General features: G+C 32.7%; 5 protein-coding genes across 5 annotated transcripts in view; 3 read left to right on the forward strand and 2 right to left on the reverse strand.

Annotated features, from left to right (window-relative positions):
* Window positions 1-809, forward strand: part of LOC104736382 (long chain base biosynthesis protein 2a) — a 4,510-nt gene extending 3,701 nt beyond the window's left edge. Inside the window, exon 12 of the mRNA XM_010456352.2 lies at window positions 345-809. Coding sequence (XP_010454654.1) covers window positions 345-440 — 96 coding nt within the window. The 3' untranslated portion in view covers window positions 441-809. The remainder of the gene's footprint in view (window positions 1-344) is intronic.
* Window positions 787-2,166, reverse strand: LOC104736381 (protein bicaudal C homolog 1-like). The gene has a single exon (XM_010456351.2). The coding sequence runs from the start codon at window positions 1,934-1,936 to the stop codon at window positions 1,016-1,018; it is 921 nt and encodes a 306-aa protein (XP_010454653.1). The 5' UTR covers window positions 1,937-2,166; the 3' UTR covers window positions 787-1,015.
* Window positions 9,297-12,343, forward strand: LOC104736383 (poly(A) polymerase I-like). Its single transcript, XM_010456354.2, has 14 exons — window positions 9,297-9,479; window positions 9,574-9,676; window positions 9,824-9,925; window positions 10,022-10,119; window positions 10,208-10,291; window positions 10,409-10,545; window positions 10,650-10,722; window positions 10,822-10,867; window positions 10,967-11,076; window positions 11,173-11,280; window positions 11,361-11,420; window positions 11,512-11,573; window positions 11,675-11,990; window positions 12,073-12,343. Exons 1-14 carry the CDS (start codon window positions 9,399-9,401, stop codon window positions 12,283-12,285), a joined length of 1,593 nt encoding a protein of 530 aa, XP_010454656.1. The 5' UTR covers window positions 9,297-9,398; the 3' UTR covers window positions 12,286-12,343.
* Window positions 12,614-16,428, forward strand: LOC104736385 (coiled-coil domain-containing protein SCD2-like). Its single transcript, XM_010456356.2, has 17 exons — window positions 12,614-12,982; window positions 13,080-13,264; window positions 13,385-13,463; window positions 13,568-13,609; window positions 13,700-13,762; window positions 14,279-14,328; window positions 14,431-14,458; window positions 14,580-14,654; window positions 14,735-14,845; window positions 14,924-14,984; window positions 15,143-15,259; window positions 15,362-15,474; window positions 15,563-15,623; window positions 15,715-15,756; window positions 15,839-15,879; window positions 15,987-16,116; window positions 16,205-16,428. Exons 1-17 carry the CDS (start codon window positions 12,641-12,643, stop codon window positions 16,333-16,335), a joined length of 1,671 nt encoding a protein of 556 aa, XP_010454658.1. The 5' UTR covers window positions 12,614-12,640; the 3' UTR covers window positions 16,336-16,428.
* Window positions 16,323-17,148, reverse strand: LOC104736384 (DNA-directed RNA polymerase III subunit rpc6-like). The gene is given in 2 exon segments (XM_019235053.1): window positions 16,323-16,798; window positions 16,800-17,148. Coding segments are annotated over 2 exon segments (690 nt in total). The 5' UTR covers window positions 17,141-17,148; the 3' UTR covers window positions 16,323-16,449.

The following is a 17,498-nucleotide window of genomic DNA, read 5'->3' on the forward strand; positions in this document are numbered from 1 at the left end:
TTGTGGGTGCAATGTAACCTTGAAACTTTGAACAGGTGGCAGTGGTCGTCGTGGGTTTCCCAGCTACACCTTTACTGCTGGCTAGGGCACGTATTTGCATATCCGCATCTCATTCAAGAGAAGATCTTATTAGAGCCCTCAAGGTAAAATCTTGCATTCTACTCACTTGCCTTATTTTACTTGTCAACTCCAGTGAAAAGCCATACCAAGTTTAGGCGTTAACCCTCTTCCACACAAGTCCCATAGCACAAAACAGCTTTGAAAGGGCCTATATGTTTTGCTAGAATCTCGGTTTCAATGCTAGTCAAAGTTTGAATTAATGTGTGTATTTGTGTTGGATACAGGTAATAAGCAAAGTAGGGGACCTAAGTGGTATTAAATATTTTCCAGCAGAGCCAAAGAAGATAGAACAGACTAAAAATGACATCAAGCTGGATTGAAGAATAAAGCAACGAAATAAGAGATGCATCCAGGACGACGCAAGCAGATGCAGTGTTAAGAGTTTAACTTCGGCTTTAACACACATTATCTGATATCTCAGGGCTCAAGCCATTTCCTCTCGTATCAAAAACCCAACCCAGAGTCAGTCCACCTTTCCTCAAGTCTTGACTTACTACTATGATGCTACTCTGCATTTATGTGATTCTTCTTCATGTTTTTTTTTCTACGGGGAGTTTAATTGTATAGTAGTAATCTTGTTGAATGATGTCAGAGTTCTTTTATTACTCGGAACAACTGCTGCATCCTCTTATGTCAAATAAGTTCCCAACCATAAAAACCAGAAGGTACAATCACAATCGAGTTAATCATCCTTCTTCTTCATCATCATCATCTTCCTCTACTATTACAACAACTAACTCTAATTGTTACATTCAAACAAAAACATCAAAAGATCAACAAAAAAAAAAGAAAAAGAAGAAAAGAGCTTCAGACATTGCAGCTTACATTGCCAATGGCTGTCACACACAAAAAAAAAAAAACCCCCCCAAAACTCTTGGCTTATCTCTTCTTCAGTTCACGAGAACTCTCTCCCAAGCTTCTGAATAGCACAATACATCTTCCTCCTCGACCCAACAGCATTGATCCCCATATCTTTAAGATCCTCCAAAGTCAACAACGGTAAGACTTGTTCATCAACTTCATGCATCTCAAACATAGGCCAATACCTCCCTAACCCTAACTCTTGTAACCATATCTTAACACCTTCTCTTCCTCTCCCACCGCTTTGCCAATCTCCTGACAACTCAACATCGTACCTTCTCCTATTCTCCTGCGTTCGTTCTTTCATCGGACTCTCCGAATCTTCTCTGCTAAAATCCCTAAACCCTTCTTCTCCCAATTCATCTTCCTCTTCTTCTTCTTCTTCTTCTTCTTCATCATCTTCCTCTTCTTCTCCACTCAGTTTCTCATCACCTTGCTCTACGCCATCGTTTCTCCCCGCCCAATTAGACCGAACTCGCTTCGCTGAAGCTGTGGTATTCGTCGTCGTCGTCGTCATGGTCGCGGTCTCTCCACCACCGGATGATTTGACCCATTTCTTAACCCGCCAACTCCCAATCGCAATCGGATCTTCATCTAGGGTTCCGGCGTTCTCGTAACCGGAGCTCAAATTCGTCATAGCTCTCGTCCTAGACGAAGACGTCGTCCTCCCACTCTGATTACTCGGCTCCTTCCTGTTCCCACCACCACCACCACTACTCGGCCTCCATTTCGGCCGACGCACGTGCGGCGAATCGTAAGCCGCGACAACGTGTTGGTGGTGGTACTGGTCGCCGCCGATGTCTCCTAACCTAACGCTAGGTCTTCTCAATCGTTTCGATCCGACTGAAACTGTGGCGGCGGCGGATGTTTCCGGTGCTTCGGCGGATGTTATTATCGCCGGCGAGATAAATCCGCCGTTAATCTGGTGACCTTCTACTGACTGTAGCTCGGCCATGGTCAGTGAGAAACGGAGAGGAATCGAAGGAGAGAGAGAGAGTTAAGAGTTTTGTACGTCTTACTCAGTTTCTTCTTCTTCTTCTTCTTCACTCTAGAAGAACCATATCTTGCTAAAATGCGCAGTACGGTATTTAGGTTTTTTATCTGGAGAAATTGGATTCGAGAGAGAGAGGATTGTCATCAGAAGGAGAAAGCAAAAGAGAGAGAGTGGCGTTCAAATAGTGGACACGTGTTTGTTGGGTTCTTTGTAATTTCTGTTTTTTACTCTTTTGTCATAAACATATTTTCAACCCTTCTATAACCTAATAACTAACATTTTAACCCGCGGGGGAAAAAATTGTTATTTTTAATTTTCAAATTTGTTTTATTTCATTTGTCATATGTATAAGTTTAGTATTATGGGATTTGGGTAAGCATTACATCACGGTCATATAAATTTTATTATATTTATAATTTATTTTATATTTATTTGTTAAATATTGGATGTTTTGTAAACAAAAGAATAACTAAATTATCATGCCACAAAAGAATAACTAAATTATCATGCCACTTGTGTTGCTAAATGTTTATATTAATTTTTTAAACTGTGACACAGACCATTTGTTTGTTATATGTATTTTGTTTTGTTTAGTCTTTGAGATTCTATTTGAATTCTTAATTATTAGAACAAAATAAAGGGATCTAAATACATGAAAAATAATTTATAAGATGTGATTAAGTCACATTTTTCCTAATTTTAGTTAAATCTACTTAATTTGATATGTTAAATATTTTAATATTAGTACTATTGACAAATAATAAAATAAGGATTTAACACGTGTTTTAGCACAAAGTTAATTAAAAAATGGGAATCTAATTTCTTATTAGATTAATAATCGAAATTAACACTGTTGATAGAATATCTTCAAAAGAAATTTCGGAGTAATAAAAGATTTCCTTGTTTGTTTGGGTTATTAATTATCCTTTTTTTACATTTGTTTCCAACTTTCTATACATACTAGGTTTTGAACCCACGCTACGCGTGGGTTTATTTGATATATTTTGATAAAAATTATATATGATTGATTACGGTAATAAAATATTATCTCATAAAAAAAATTAAAATTAGTACTAAGGAAAAAAAAATTCAGATACACAATTTTTAAAAATATAATAATCAGTTGTGTTATAAAATCAAATCCGATAAAAAAAATCATAAATTTAACTTGACGTTCAGGCGAGACAAATCAAACTGATGACCTCACATATCCTAAACCATTTTCTTTGACCACCAGAAAAATGAAACAATTTTATAATCATGAATTTAACTCGTTTTTATATTTAATTGATCGCTACCACCTATGTTTTCGTGTTTTTTATTCAATGTTTTCTTATTTTTCATATTCTTTCTTGTCATTTTCATTGTCAAATTTTGTGTTAATTGTTATCGTAACTTTTACCGTTTGGTTCTTCGTTATACTTTTTTTCTTCTTCTTCCTCGTCAACTTCTTCATATTCTTCCACTGAAAAACCTTTTTTAGACTACCACACAAGTTAACCCATCAAACTCCAAGAACAAAATCATTTCTTTTCTCATAAAATTTGTGAAATTCATGATTACCAGTATAGTCAACACATGCACCCAATTATTGACAATTTTATCCATATACTTATTTGGTTTTAGATCCACGCGTTTAGAAACTTCTCAAACCAAAATCCTTACTTGGTTTATAATATTTTAAAAACATAATAAAATATACTAATAATTATTTATTTAATATGAATCATATGATATATAGAAATATGAGTACACTATAAAAACATATTAATTATAAATAAATAATATCAATTATATTATATCATCAAATAATATCAACGAAGAAGGTAGAAATAAGTTGATTTTATCATATTATCAAATAACCGTAACCGTATATAACAGTAACCGCTTGAACCGTAACCATATTTAAACGTAACCGTTTAACCGTTTGTTAAACGGTTCTGGTTAAGGTTACAAAAATTTCTAACCATAACCTATGGTTAATAAACCTTAACTGTCACAACCGAAACCCTAGTCATGCCTATGTATAGCTAATAAAACATGTGTGTTTGTCGTCCATCTTTCTTCTTTAAATCTCAAAATTTGACTCAAACATCAAATTAAGGTCTTGCGATGTCAATCCTTCTTCCTTAGACCCAAAAATAAAAAATTAATGAAAGAATATCAACTCATCTATAAAATCATACACAAAAATATGTTTTACAGCTCATAAGAAATAAAAAGCACAAATGTAGATAAATAAGATAATTTATGTTTTGCATCAATATTTATAATATTTTAAACTTTTAAAAGGTTTCGAAATATAAAATTTGAACCTTTTAAAAATTTTCAATATTTATAATATTTTAAACTTTTAAAATTTAAAACTTATAATATTTAAAAACTTTTTAAAAGCTAAGAACTTTTAAAAGTTTCAATATTTATAATATTTAAACTTTTAAAATTTTTAAATATTATAATATTTTTTTGAAACTGTTTAAAGTTTTAATTTGATCAAATAAAAAACCAGATCAAACCAAATAAAACTTTTAAACTTGGACGCCTGATAAATCAAGCTTTCCTGCTCATTCGTTGTTGGAAGCATATTAATCTTATTTATACTGGTTCTGAACCATTGTCTAAAAAATTTCTAGCTGATGTGGGATATTGTGTTTAGTTCTTTGATTTCCATAAATTTAAAATTTTCCTTTTTTCTAAAAAATTATGTAAATTTAAAAAATGTTAATGAATGACATGTCAAATCATGATAGGTTGTTTAAAATAATTTTTAATATAGAAAATTCTGGAAATTGTATAAAATGTTAATAAGTGATATGTCAAATTTCTATTGGTTGTTTAAAATCCTATGTGGACGGCCTTAGGAGCTTATAGCTCCTACTTTTATTAGTATAGATTTCATTTTTTATATAATTATCCATTTTTATACATTTGTTTCCAACTTTCTATACAGATTTCATTTTTCTTATAAATTAGGTAATGTTGTTAAAAAAAACTTTCCCTAATTTAAAAAGTATTTTCCTATCAGCTCAGTTTAATAAATTTTACATACTTCTTTACCAAAAATTTTATCCTCTACAAAATTTTAATTGAATCACAATAAGTCAGTAAACTATCTAACAAAGCTCTAAATCGAATTACAGGAGAAAAAAAAATGCAAAGTCGACTAATTCTCCATGCATATGATTAAGGAGGGTGTATTCAAACCATGATTTTGGAGAATTTGATGGGATTTAGGAAATTTAGAATTTTGATAGATTTTAGGGAAGTTCACATGATTTTCTGTAAAAAAATTTCAAATCCCACCTAAAACCATGAGATTTGGGTTTCTGTATTTTTAACTAAACAAATCCTCCAGAATCCTAAAAATTATTAAAATCCTAATCCACAAAGCTGTTTTGAATAATAGTAGATTTTAAAGAAAAGTAGATTTTTAAATCACCAGTTCAATAACAAGAGATTTTAATGGATTTTAAAGTAGATTTTAAATCATCAGTTCAATAACAGTGGATTTTAATAGACTTTTTAAAATCCATGATTGAATAACATATAATTTGTAAATTTTACACAAATCACTTAAAATGTCAAGTTGAATACACTCCCCTTAATGTATTTGACTATGTTTTAACCTGCGGTATTCCGTGGGATAATTTTTTTTATTAAGAAAAAATGTATGTTATATTTTTTTGTTTTATTATGTTTTGATTAATATTTAGATTTTGTAATTTTGATGGATTTTTCTTTTTGTGTATGTTTGGTATCAGTTAGGATTGGTGTAACACTTCTCGCTAACTTGTTTGATATCAAACAAAAATATTTTGTCTATATTAGTAGACCAACCCGTAAAAAACTATATAATCATATATGTGTAAAGTCTTACCCGCTCCATATAATGATCAGCAAGAATTTAAGTTTTTTCAACAAGTTAAAAATATCTAAAATATTTAAAATATATATATATTAATTTCTCTTAGAATTATTTAAAGTGTGTTTTTGGTACTAGTTTAAAATATGATTATATTACAAATATTAACTTGAGTTTTGATATCTAAATATCCGTTTATTATTAATTCAGACGTACATTTTGTCAAAGTAACCTTTCTGTAAATAAATTTTACAAAAAGGTTACTTTGACAAAATGTACGTCTGAATTAATAATAAACGGATATTTAGAAAATGTAAATATTTGGAAGTATTTTTTAAGAATTTAACACCATATATGACCCATAATTTAATTTTGCAAACTGCAAATGCTAAACTCAAGCACAAACACATAATTTTCATTGATTTTCTCTATATATAAAAATTGGTTAACATGACTGATGTTGGAAAATTCACATAAATATGACTACAAATGAGTTATTTTTCTAAAAATACAATTCTTACTTTTTTTTTCTATAACTTTCAGTGGTACCTTATTTTGGATATATATATATATATATATATATTTATTTATTTATGAGTGTTATTTGAATATCTTATTACAACGGTCAACTATGCGAAATAAGTGAATATATTGATTTTATGGAGTCTCAATTATATAACATGTTTTATGACAATCATATTGTAAGTTAAACAAATTTGAATATGAAGATATAAACTAACTTTAGGATTAAAAGTCCACATTTCACTGTATTATTCACAAATTAAAAATGTAACATGACAAGACTATCTAAATTCTTATTAGACCTATTTTATTTCATTTTAAACTTAAGAACTTCATTGTTGACTTTTTTCAAAAGAAAATTGATGTCTTTAGCTAAGTGACATTCTTTCTTATAAATTATAAATCATACAAAAAATAGTCATAAATTAGCCTTTTGATATTAATACACAAAAATAAATACACAATACATATGTCGCATTGACAATCATCTATTTTCTAATTGTACAAAAGTTGTATCCTAAAGAATAATCATATAATATGTATACTGAGAAGAAATATTGATAGTTAAATATACAATAATTAGATTGGATAATATAAAATATCTCATTCGTTATATAGTTTGTTCTCTGATTATATATTATTTTTTTCTATAAAGAAAAATATTAATTATAAAAATCCTTAAATCTATTTAAATTTGAGAAAATATTTCAAAATGGAGGGTACAATGGGATTTCTAAAATTTTAAATCATATGTCACCAGTTTTAGTCCTAATTTGCATTCTTCTATTTATATATATTTAAAATTTTTGTAACCATTTTTCATTGTAAAATGTGGTTATCATAGTCAGAACTCTCAAAGTCTGGATTTGACAAATGAGAAGGGATTGGTTGACAATTTTCCAATTGTTAGAAAACAAAATCCTCAAATCTGCATTAAATAAAGAATTTACTATATTTGTAAAACAAATTGGCTATTGTCCGAGTGAGTTCGGATAAGATATTATATTCAGATATTAAATATTTTCATACTTTGTAAAGTAAAAATTAAAATAAATTTATTTTATGATAGAGTAATTTTAAAAAATCCAATATGTTCTAATATATGAAAAACATACATAATATTCAACAATAATGATAAGTTGTATTTATTTTTCCTTTGATTCTATCATCATTTTAAGTAACTTAATATCAAGACAACTTAACGATATAAAAAGTATTTTCATTTTTAAAAGTAAAAGTAAATCTTAAAATCAAATAATTTTATGGTAGACTAATTTAGAAATTTTGAAAAGATGTTTTTATATTATACTAGATAAGGGCCCGCACGATGTGCGGGTTTTAAAATTGTTGAAGAAAATAAATTTTCAATCCTAACCAATTTTTAAAAAATAGAAACAAAAGATATTGAAGAAAATAAATCCTAAACCCTAACCAACTTTTTTAAAATAGAAACAAAAAATATTTCTTGAAGTAAATATTTTAATAATTTTAGTTGGAGAAAAAAAATCATATTTGTATTTACCTTCATATACTTATTTATATTTTTATATTTTAAATATATTATAACAATTATTACAATAATCTAAAGCTAATTTATACCCCACCAAAACTTTACTTATCATTACAAATATTATTATTATCAAATTTCAAGAACATTTCACAACTTATTACAAAATATTTTACATGCAAAAAATTCATCAAAACAACATATAATTAATAACCATGTACAATTTTACTGTATGTTTTACCATTAAAAATATTCTCTTACACCCAAAATTATTTTATTGTTAAAGTATGCTCTTTATCACCACCTAAAATGTTTTTTAAACGAATTAAACAAATTTTATGTTGCTTTACTTTCATTTTGGCATAATTATAGTTCTTATAATTACTAAAAAAAATTTGTGACATAATTTTTTTAACCATAAATTTTTTTACTCTAAAGATATTTTGGATGAACAACTGGTGAAAATTATCTACTCGAGTACAATGATTTTATGACCAATCCAATAATAGTTTTTTATTGAGAAATTGAAAGAAAGTTAATATAACATAATAAAATTAAAAATTTGAAAATTCTAAAGAATTCAAAATATAAACTTTCTAAACAATCAAAAATATGATATATGTCATAATCACGTTAAAGGATCGATGACCTGTTTACTCCTCAGAAGTATCGCATTGTACCAAAATTACTTAGAACTATGACCTCGTCTCAAATATTCTCGAATCGTAAGTTCTCAACTTATTTCTACCAATCAAAAGTTCTCATATATTTCTCTATATACCTGGATTCTTATTACTTACAAATTTTTTTTTAGATATAAACATATAAATTTTATGTAGATTTAATGCTATTATTTTAATTAGCTGTTTTGAAAAAATAATAATTTTTGACACATGTCAACATCTCATTAGTATACTTGACACATGTCATGATCTTTTTATAATAAGATTTTATGATTAGTAACTTTTTTATTTCTTGATTTTTAAAAAAGATTTATTCTTTTCCAATTAGAAATTTATGTAAAATTGACACTTGTCACGATCTGGTGAGTTAGTAATTTTTGAAATTGACACATGTCACGATCTGGTGAGTTAGTAAAATTTTTTTCTTTTAAAATAATAAATTTGTGTAAAATTGACATTTGTCACGATATGATGAGTTAATAATTTTTGAAATTGACATATGTCACGATCTAGTGAGTAAGTAACTTTTGAAACCATATTTTATATAATAAGATATTTTATTTAAATATACAAATAAATACACAACTCGAATAATTTATAATATTGTATTTGATAGAACGGCAAGATGTTCGATGAGGCAACATTAAAACGACAAAAGTTTCAAATAGAACGGCGCGTGACGGGTTGTATCGGCCAAAAAACCTTTTCCTTCCCGGACCGGCTTCAACCTCAGTAAGTAGAAGAACACTTTATAAGTCTCTCTCTCTATCTCTATCTTCTCCTTTGTGGTAACTTACTTGAAAACCCATAAGTCCATAACAATGAAATGTTGACTCTTTGTCAATTCCCATGGTGATTTCCAGTGTGGGTTTCACTTGCAGATCATATTTTCATGTTCGTACTCTTCAGTACCACCACCGGTTATGGAAGGTGTGAACTCTTTTTCCAATTTTATTTGAACCATTAACACACTTATAATTCTGCTTACATGTTTTAATCTTATTTCGGCTGTTTCGGTTTTTAGATTCGGTTCAACACTGTTGCTGCTGCAATTGAGACAATTGATGACTCAGATGGTTTCATCAAAGACAACGGTGATCGTCAAGACAAGGCTGCTGATCGAACAAGTAAGCTTAAGTTTATGATTTAGTCATGAATTCATTGTTGTTAGTCATAATGTATTCTACAATCTTGTTGATATGTCAAACATTTTTGGGTAGATACTAATTAGTTCTTATATTTTTGTTTGATTTGATTGATTTGGCAAATGAAAGGGGGTTGTGAGTGGAAGCAACTGAATTCAAAAGACCTTGGGATAAGCAGTTCAATGATTGCAATACCCACTAGAAAAGTGCTTAATGGCCTTAAGAGCAAAGGTTGATGATTGATAGTTTTAAAGTCCCTTAGATTTCTCCTAAGTATTCAAAACTTTATTCAACTATGTCTCATATTATTGCTTATGTAATCTCTAGGACATGATGTTTACCTTGTGGGAGGCTGTGTACGGGATCTTATTCTAAAGAGGACACCGAAAGACTTTGATATACTCACCTCTGCAGAACTTAAAGAGGTTGGTCCTGTTTTTTTTTTTTTTTTATCACAGTTTACATTATCCCAATCTGATTTTGAGTTTTTTTTTGGGCTTCGATGATGCTTAGGTTGTTCGGACTTTCCCAAGATGTGAAATTGTTGGAAGAAGGTTTCCTATATGTCATGTACACGTTGGAGATGATTTAGTAGAGGTTTGTTTTTAGACTAGTCTATTTATTTCTTTCAAACACACGTTGGAACAAGCTTTTGTGTTTGAATTCACATTGCTTTTGTTATTTTTTCATTAGACTTTCTTTTTATGTAAGTAGGTTTCGAGTTTTAGTACCTCTGCACAGAATTCCCGGGGAAACATGAGAACAGAACTCAAAGAATCGAGTGGCTCAGATGGTGACGAGGACTGTATCCGTTTGAATAACTGTTTGCAACGTGATTTCACAATTAATGGGTAATCACTGTTAATACTTCACTGGTTTTGTTGTTTCATTAGTATTTTCAAGATTCTCCTTCCTCATGTATCTTTGTGTGTTTACATTGTTTTTCCTACCTCAGGTTGATGTTTGATCCATATGCCAAAGTGGTATATGACTATCTTGGAGGAATAGAAGATATTAAAAAAGCTAAAGTTTGTGAATGTATTCTACTTTAATTTGCTTTCAGATAACAATTTCAGACCATTTTTGGTGATTTTACATTTATTCTCAGTGTGGTTCTCCAATCACAGGTTCGAACAGTGATTCACGCTGGCACATCGTTTCAACAGGACTGTGGTAAGTTTGTCAAAAGAAGATATAATTTTCCCTGTAACCTATTTATTTAGTCTCTATAGAGTGAAAACTTATTAAGCTCATCATTTATGACATTTCCAGCTCGGATTCTTCGTGCCATTAGAATTGCTGCACGTTTAGGTTTCAGAATGTCCAAGGAAACATCTCATTATATTAAGAACCTTTCGTTGCTAGTACAAAGACTTGACAAGGTAGGCTCACACTACACCATCTATCTTCTAAATTAGAAATATACAATCTTTGCATATTGTGCTAGCCTATATCGTGTTCATGGATGATTCTGTCAGGGAAGGATCTTGATGGAAATGAATTACATGTTAGCTTATGGATCAGCAGAAGCTTCTTTAAGATTGTTGTGGAAATTTGGGATCCTAGAGATTCTTCTACCAATTCAGGTAAATGGAAGCATGGTTTGTTTCTGTCTCTTTGTTTTGCCTTAATTACTAATGTTCGTCTATTACCTTTGATTTCACAGGCAGCGTATCTTGTACGTAGTGGTTTCAGGAGACGTGACAAAAGGACTAACATGCTTCTGGTCAGAAAGAAGGCGTCTCTTATATAGTTCTAGATGTGATTGTCGTTTACAAAATCGAGTCAAGAAACTGAAACTGAATTCTTTGATGCAGTCTCTCTTTGCTAATTTGGATAAACTGTTAGCGCCTGATAGACCTTGTCACAGCAGCTTATGGTAAGAAAGATCCTCATCTGAATTCATGTCTTATCTTATGGAGTTGCGCATTTCTCCTCCTTCTTAGTGTGGTATGATATCATATCTAGAAAATTTTATAGGATAGCAATATTGGCGTTTCATAAAGCACTAGCAGATCAACCTCGAAGTCCTTTAGTTGTAGCTGCGTTTAGCCTTGCTGTTAACAACTGTAGAGATATTCTAGAAGCAGTGGAAATCACAAAGAAGATCACTAGGCCACACGATAAAAGCTTCATCGAGCTAGTAGAGCGCGAGGAGAATCTTAACTTCGAAGCCATGTTGGACGAAGTCATGGATCTTGATGCATTTATCAGAGATGCCTTAAACCAGATGACTGATGGATATTTTATATCGAAAGCTATGGCAGCTTACCCTCAAGCACCGTATTCAGATATGGTAATAAAAATCTCTTCAACAAATGTTTACAATACAAAGTGTGAAACCGATGTCCTAATATGTTTTGGTTACTTGTTGGTAGGTGTTTATACCGTTGCAATTGTACCTGAGAGCAGGCAGAATCTTCGAGTGTGTGAGAAAAGAAGAGAGACAACAAATGGGATTTGAGGCGAAACAAGGAAGCAAGATCGAGTATGGTTCGTTACTCTCAGGGGATTTTCCTGAAATTAGACATGTCTTTGCTAGGGTAGTGTTCGATACTGTTTTCCCTTTAATTCCATCTCAAGAATTGTAAACAAAAAAAAAACAACTTCATCTTTTGAGGTAAAGCTTTGAGTCCTTTTATTTGTCAACGATTGCTTATTTGACTTGCCTTTGAATCATAATCTAGTACCAGTAAAGCACTTCATAAGTCATATATGTAAGTATCAATAAAATAATTAAAATCAAATCTGTAGTTGACTAAAAAATAATTAAAGAAGGTTCCATATTTTCCTCCGGCAAATCTAATCTTAAAGGCATGTGTTCTTCTCCGCAGTAAACGGCGTCGTTTCTTTACTCTTTCCCATTTTCCCATTTTTATTTGTTTAAACTGCTTACCAAAATCCCTCCCACATTTTTTTTCAGAGAGAGAGAGAGAGAGCTGAGAGATGGATCTCACGACGAGGGCGAGGAGTCCAGTGTACGCTCGTCATCAATGGACCAGATCATCTAACGTTACGGAATCGAGATCGTCATCGATGTCTCCCGCTCATCGAAATCAGCTCGGTGGCTTATCTACCGTCAAACGGACTCAGAACGTAGCTACTAAGGCCGCTGCTCAACAGTTAGCAAAGGTTATGGCCTTACATAACAAGGACAACGAGGAAGATGATGACGATGATGATGATGATGATGACGACGACGATCATGATTTCAAATTCGCACAACCTTCTTCTGGAGGAGCTATCAACGGTTCCTTCGCTCGACGTAATCGATCTCAGTCACCTGCGGTATAATTAAGATTCTAAGAAACAGATTCGGATTGATTGAGATGAGTTAGTTTTGGTGCTTATTGGTAATTTTTGTTTGGTATTATGATTTGATTAGATAGGTAGAAACATCATTACAGAGCAAGTGACTTCAGTGCGTTCTTCATCTACTGGAAGGCCATCAACGTTTGGTAGATCGTTACCTCCGAACGCGTCTCCGGTTTGGATGCCGAATAAGGCGTCTTTGAAACCTCCGGTGATTATTCCTCCAATTGATCATTCATTTAAGGGTAGAGATCAAAGGTGAATAAAAAAAAAACATATTCCTTCTTATTGTTTGTCTAGGGAACATGTTGCTTCCTTGCTTGAGTTTTGGTTTTGTCTGAGTGATTACTCTTACTTACACATATTTGATGTTTTCAGATACTTTAGTGATGTACCACGCTTGGTAAACTCGAGAGATAAGGGGTATCAGCGAGAAGCTTCAGCTCTTCGAGATGAAGTATTGTGGACATTTATTTTTTAAACCTTGTGGATTTTGCAGATTAATGTTATATTTTAAAGAAGATTTTGAGTTGAGAGGTTGACTTTATGTTAATTTTTCAGGTGGATCTGCTACAAGAGGAGAATGAGATTGTATTGGAGAAGGTTCAACGTCTTGTCTTGTCACTAAATTTTTTTTTTACATATATAATCTGTCCTCCTCTGTTTTTTCATAACAGTTGTTCTGGATTACAGCTTTACCATGCAGAAGAAAAACGCGAGGCAGCAGAAGCAAGGGCTCGGGAGCTTGAGAAACAGGTTTCGATCCACTTTTCATTACTAGTGCATCTTCACTGAATTTGTACTTTCGGTTTTTGGGATAGAACTATGGTCTCTTTATTGACAATAGTAGTGTATCTTTCATTATCTTGTTGAAAAAAGCCTCTTGTCTTGTATCTATATTGTGCATCTTAAGGTATGTCTAGTGAGGTTGCCAAAAAAAAAAAAAAAAAGGTATGTCTAGTGAAAGACAGAATTTAGTTACATACCATTATGCAACTGTAACCCGGAGGAAATATTTAGGGTGTTTGATTGACGAAGCATAAATGCAAATCCGATGAAGTTATACTATGATATCAGTATCATAATAGGGACAAATCAAGTGAAGATGCAGACAGCTTTGAGGCCATACATACACGCAAATGCGATGGAACAAATACTCTTATGTCTAGGAAAAGTAGATCCAATTGAATTTGCATACATATAACTTGGAATGACATGTTGATACTGGCAACTAGTGACAGATTCATTTGTTTTTTTTCCTTGTCCTAAAAGGTTGCTTCTCTTGGAGAAGGAGTGTCTCTGGAGGCCAAATTGTTAAGTAGGTGAGATCCTGTGACCTCTTTTTCTTTCTTTTATTTAGGATATATGGCACTGTCATAATGGCAGTAGTTATACAGCTCATGATGAATTGTGATTTCCTTCAGGAAGGAAGCGGCATTGCGCCAACGAGAGGTTAGTGTGTAGAGGAATAAAATATCTTTTATCGTTTCTTTGGTCGATCTCTAACTTTTGCTCAAAGAATAATTTATGGATATTTAGACTGATTTGCTGGCATAATGGTACCTGTTAACAGGTTGCTCTTAAGGCTGCTAACGAGAAAAAAGATGGGAAACAGGATAAAGTTGTTTCCCTACGCTCAGAACTTCAGGTAAGTTATACTGTTTGCATTGGTTTCATAATATGTGTTATATTCTAATAAGCATGATGAAATCATGTCTCTATGTTCAGAGTCTGAAGGATGAGGCCGCAACAGCAGCAGAACGGCTTCAAGAAGCAGAGTCAGAAGCAAAGGCTGTTCGTACGATGACTCAAAGGATGATTTTAACACAGGACGAAATGGTATGTTGAGAAGTCCCCAGTCTCGTTAACCCTCATGTTTAAAGATTTCTGATTGTATGGAAAAAAATGATCATCTAGGAGGAAGTAGCCTTGAAGAGATGCTGGCTTGCCCGGTATTGGGGTTTGGCAGTGCAGAATGGTAAGTGATGCATCCATTTTGTACCACCATAAATTTTGCTTCTCGAATCGGTGTTAAGTTTCTGAACTTTAGAATGTTTTCTCATGATACACATTCTCAGTATTCTCTAATATGGGCCAAAGGCTTATATTTGCTTTTCCTGTGGCTTCCGTATATAGGCATTTGTTCGGACATAGCATCATCGAGGCATGAAAAGTGGTCTGCTTTGGCCCCTCTTCCACTTGAGCTGGTCATATCTGCAGCACAAAAGGCCAAGGAGTTATCTCAGGATGAAGGCTAGTCTAAAATACTTGCTATATTTATAAAATGGACAAGGTTGCCCTGATATTTTTCTCTGCATCATCTTTATTTACCACCACCCTTTTGGAATTGATCAGGTGGGAGTGATCACAGCAAAACTGCTAGATTTTCAAAGGATATAACTGGTGAAGGAAATATCGAAAGCATGCTTTCAGTTGAGATGGGTTTGAGAGAGCTAGCGTCCTTAAAGGTACCATTAACTGATGTCATCCACCTTACTTTATTTACAATGATGAGGTTCCCCTTGAGATCTTCTACAAGTGCATTTTTAAATTTAGGTTGAGGATGCCGTTATGCTTGCATTCGCACAGAAGAGAACACCGAGTTTGGTTCGTCAAGGTATGTATGCTATATATCATCAATTTGTACACAATGACAATTGTTATTACTAGTCAGAGAGATTTTAGGTCTGTTTTCTCCCATCTTACAGATTCCAAAGGGCATGGAGAACTCAGATTTGTGGAGACATACGGTAAGAGAAGAGTCTCCATGTACATTCACATATTAAACTTGATGAAAGTCTTACTATGCTATCACATATTTCTCAAATGCAGAGATAAAAGAAGCGGAACAAGAAGATGTTGCCTTTAAGCAGGTAAGTTTGTTTATACTGTCACATTTAGTTACTAGAGATGGTAATTTTTGGTATATTATGGTTGGTAAGTAAACTTATACCAATGTGGTTTGGTTATATATATGCAGGCGTGGCTGATGTACTTCTGGGGTAGAGCCAAACTGCACGGTGTAGAAGAAGACATTGCTGATGAACGCCTGCAGTTTTGGATCAGCCGTAGTGAAGGAAAATTTCCATCTTCTCAGGATGTCGTCGACGGTAATAAACTTATCCAATTGAAAGTTTCCTTTATCCTACTTGTGATTCTAACTAACATAACACTAAGAACTTGGTTCTCTTTTTCCAGTGGAACGAGGTTTGTTAGAGCTAAGGAAACTAGGAGTAGAGCAACAATTATGGGAAGCTTGTCGCAAAGAAACCGATCAGCTTCTTCCATCTTCATCTCCTACCTCTACTCTCTCAAATCACAACCTCTAACTCTTAAAATTTATAGAGATATATCAAATTGCATTCCATTATGTAAAAACAAAACATCATCAATTGTAACATCTTTATTAAGTATTATTAATCCCCAAGAAAAAAGAGAGAGAGCTAAAAGTCTAGCCATTTCTGAAAATAAACACATGTAGTAGGGGAGATAGCACCACCAGGTGAACAAAGCCCAATATGAGGACAAGCACCACAAGGAATCGAAGCAAAAGCTCCAGCTCTAGCCTCACCATTACCAGATTTTTTCCCAGTCAACCTGTAGCAAACTTCTCCAATCCTGGTAGAAGCAAACTCGTTCAATCCAGTGCTCTTCACCTCAATGATCAGATTATCCAAAACCAAATTCTTGAGTATCTCCTTAGTCTGCTCCTCACTCAACTTCTCCTCTTTAACAAAATAAGCACACATAACATCCAAAGTAACAACCCTATGCCTATGCCTCTCCAAAATCAACACACTTGGCTTTCAAATCTTCGATCTTGGACACGTCAAGGGTACCATCAGTGTACCATTCCCCACCAGTGAGTTCTTTATCAGGCTCAAACTCAACAGCTAGAAAATGTTTATGACCTCTGTTGTTAATGGTTGGTACGTCTTTGATGAGACTCTTCTTCTTGAGAGAATTGACCAGTCGAGTAAACAGAGTCGGTGGGATGGTTTTATCGGCTTTAATCTCGTACATAGTTGCTCCTGTTCCTTGCTTGCTTCTAATAAAATCGAGAAGCTTCTTCTCGTGTGCTTCGTTCGGATCACGTCCCGTTAATTTCGGCTCTGGGCGTCTTCGTTTACTCATTGCTCCCCCTAAAAAAAAAAACAATCAAACAAAACTTGATTTTGCGAAAATAGGATTGATTGATTTGATTTACAAGAAGAAGAAGAAGACGAAAAGGTGATAAAGGATTTGGTGAAGATCAGATTCAATTTTACCTCTATGGAGATGACAGATTCTTGGAGGATGAAGTATCCGGCGAATTCAGAGGTATAAGGAAGAGAGACTCGGTGACTAGAGAACAGATGTAAACCCTAGCTCTGTTTATTTTTATTTTGTTAATATTTATAATTTCGGAAATAAGTTGACAAAATATTAAATTTCCATTTTCTCAATTCAATATTAGCACTAACTATTTTTATTTTCAACACAGTTATGGGGC

Source organism: Camelina sativa, chromosome 13, assembly GCF_000633955.1.
Source record: "Camelina sativa cultivar DH55 chromosome 13, Cs, whole genome shotgun sequence".
Lineage (NCBI taxonomy): Eukaryota > Viridiplantae > Streptophyta > Magnoliopsida > Brassicales > Brassicaceae > Camelina > Camelina sativa.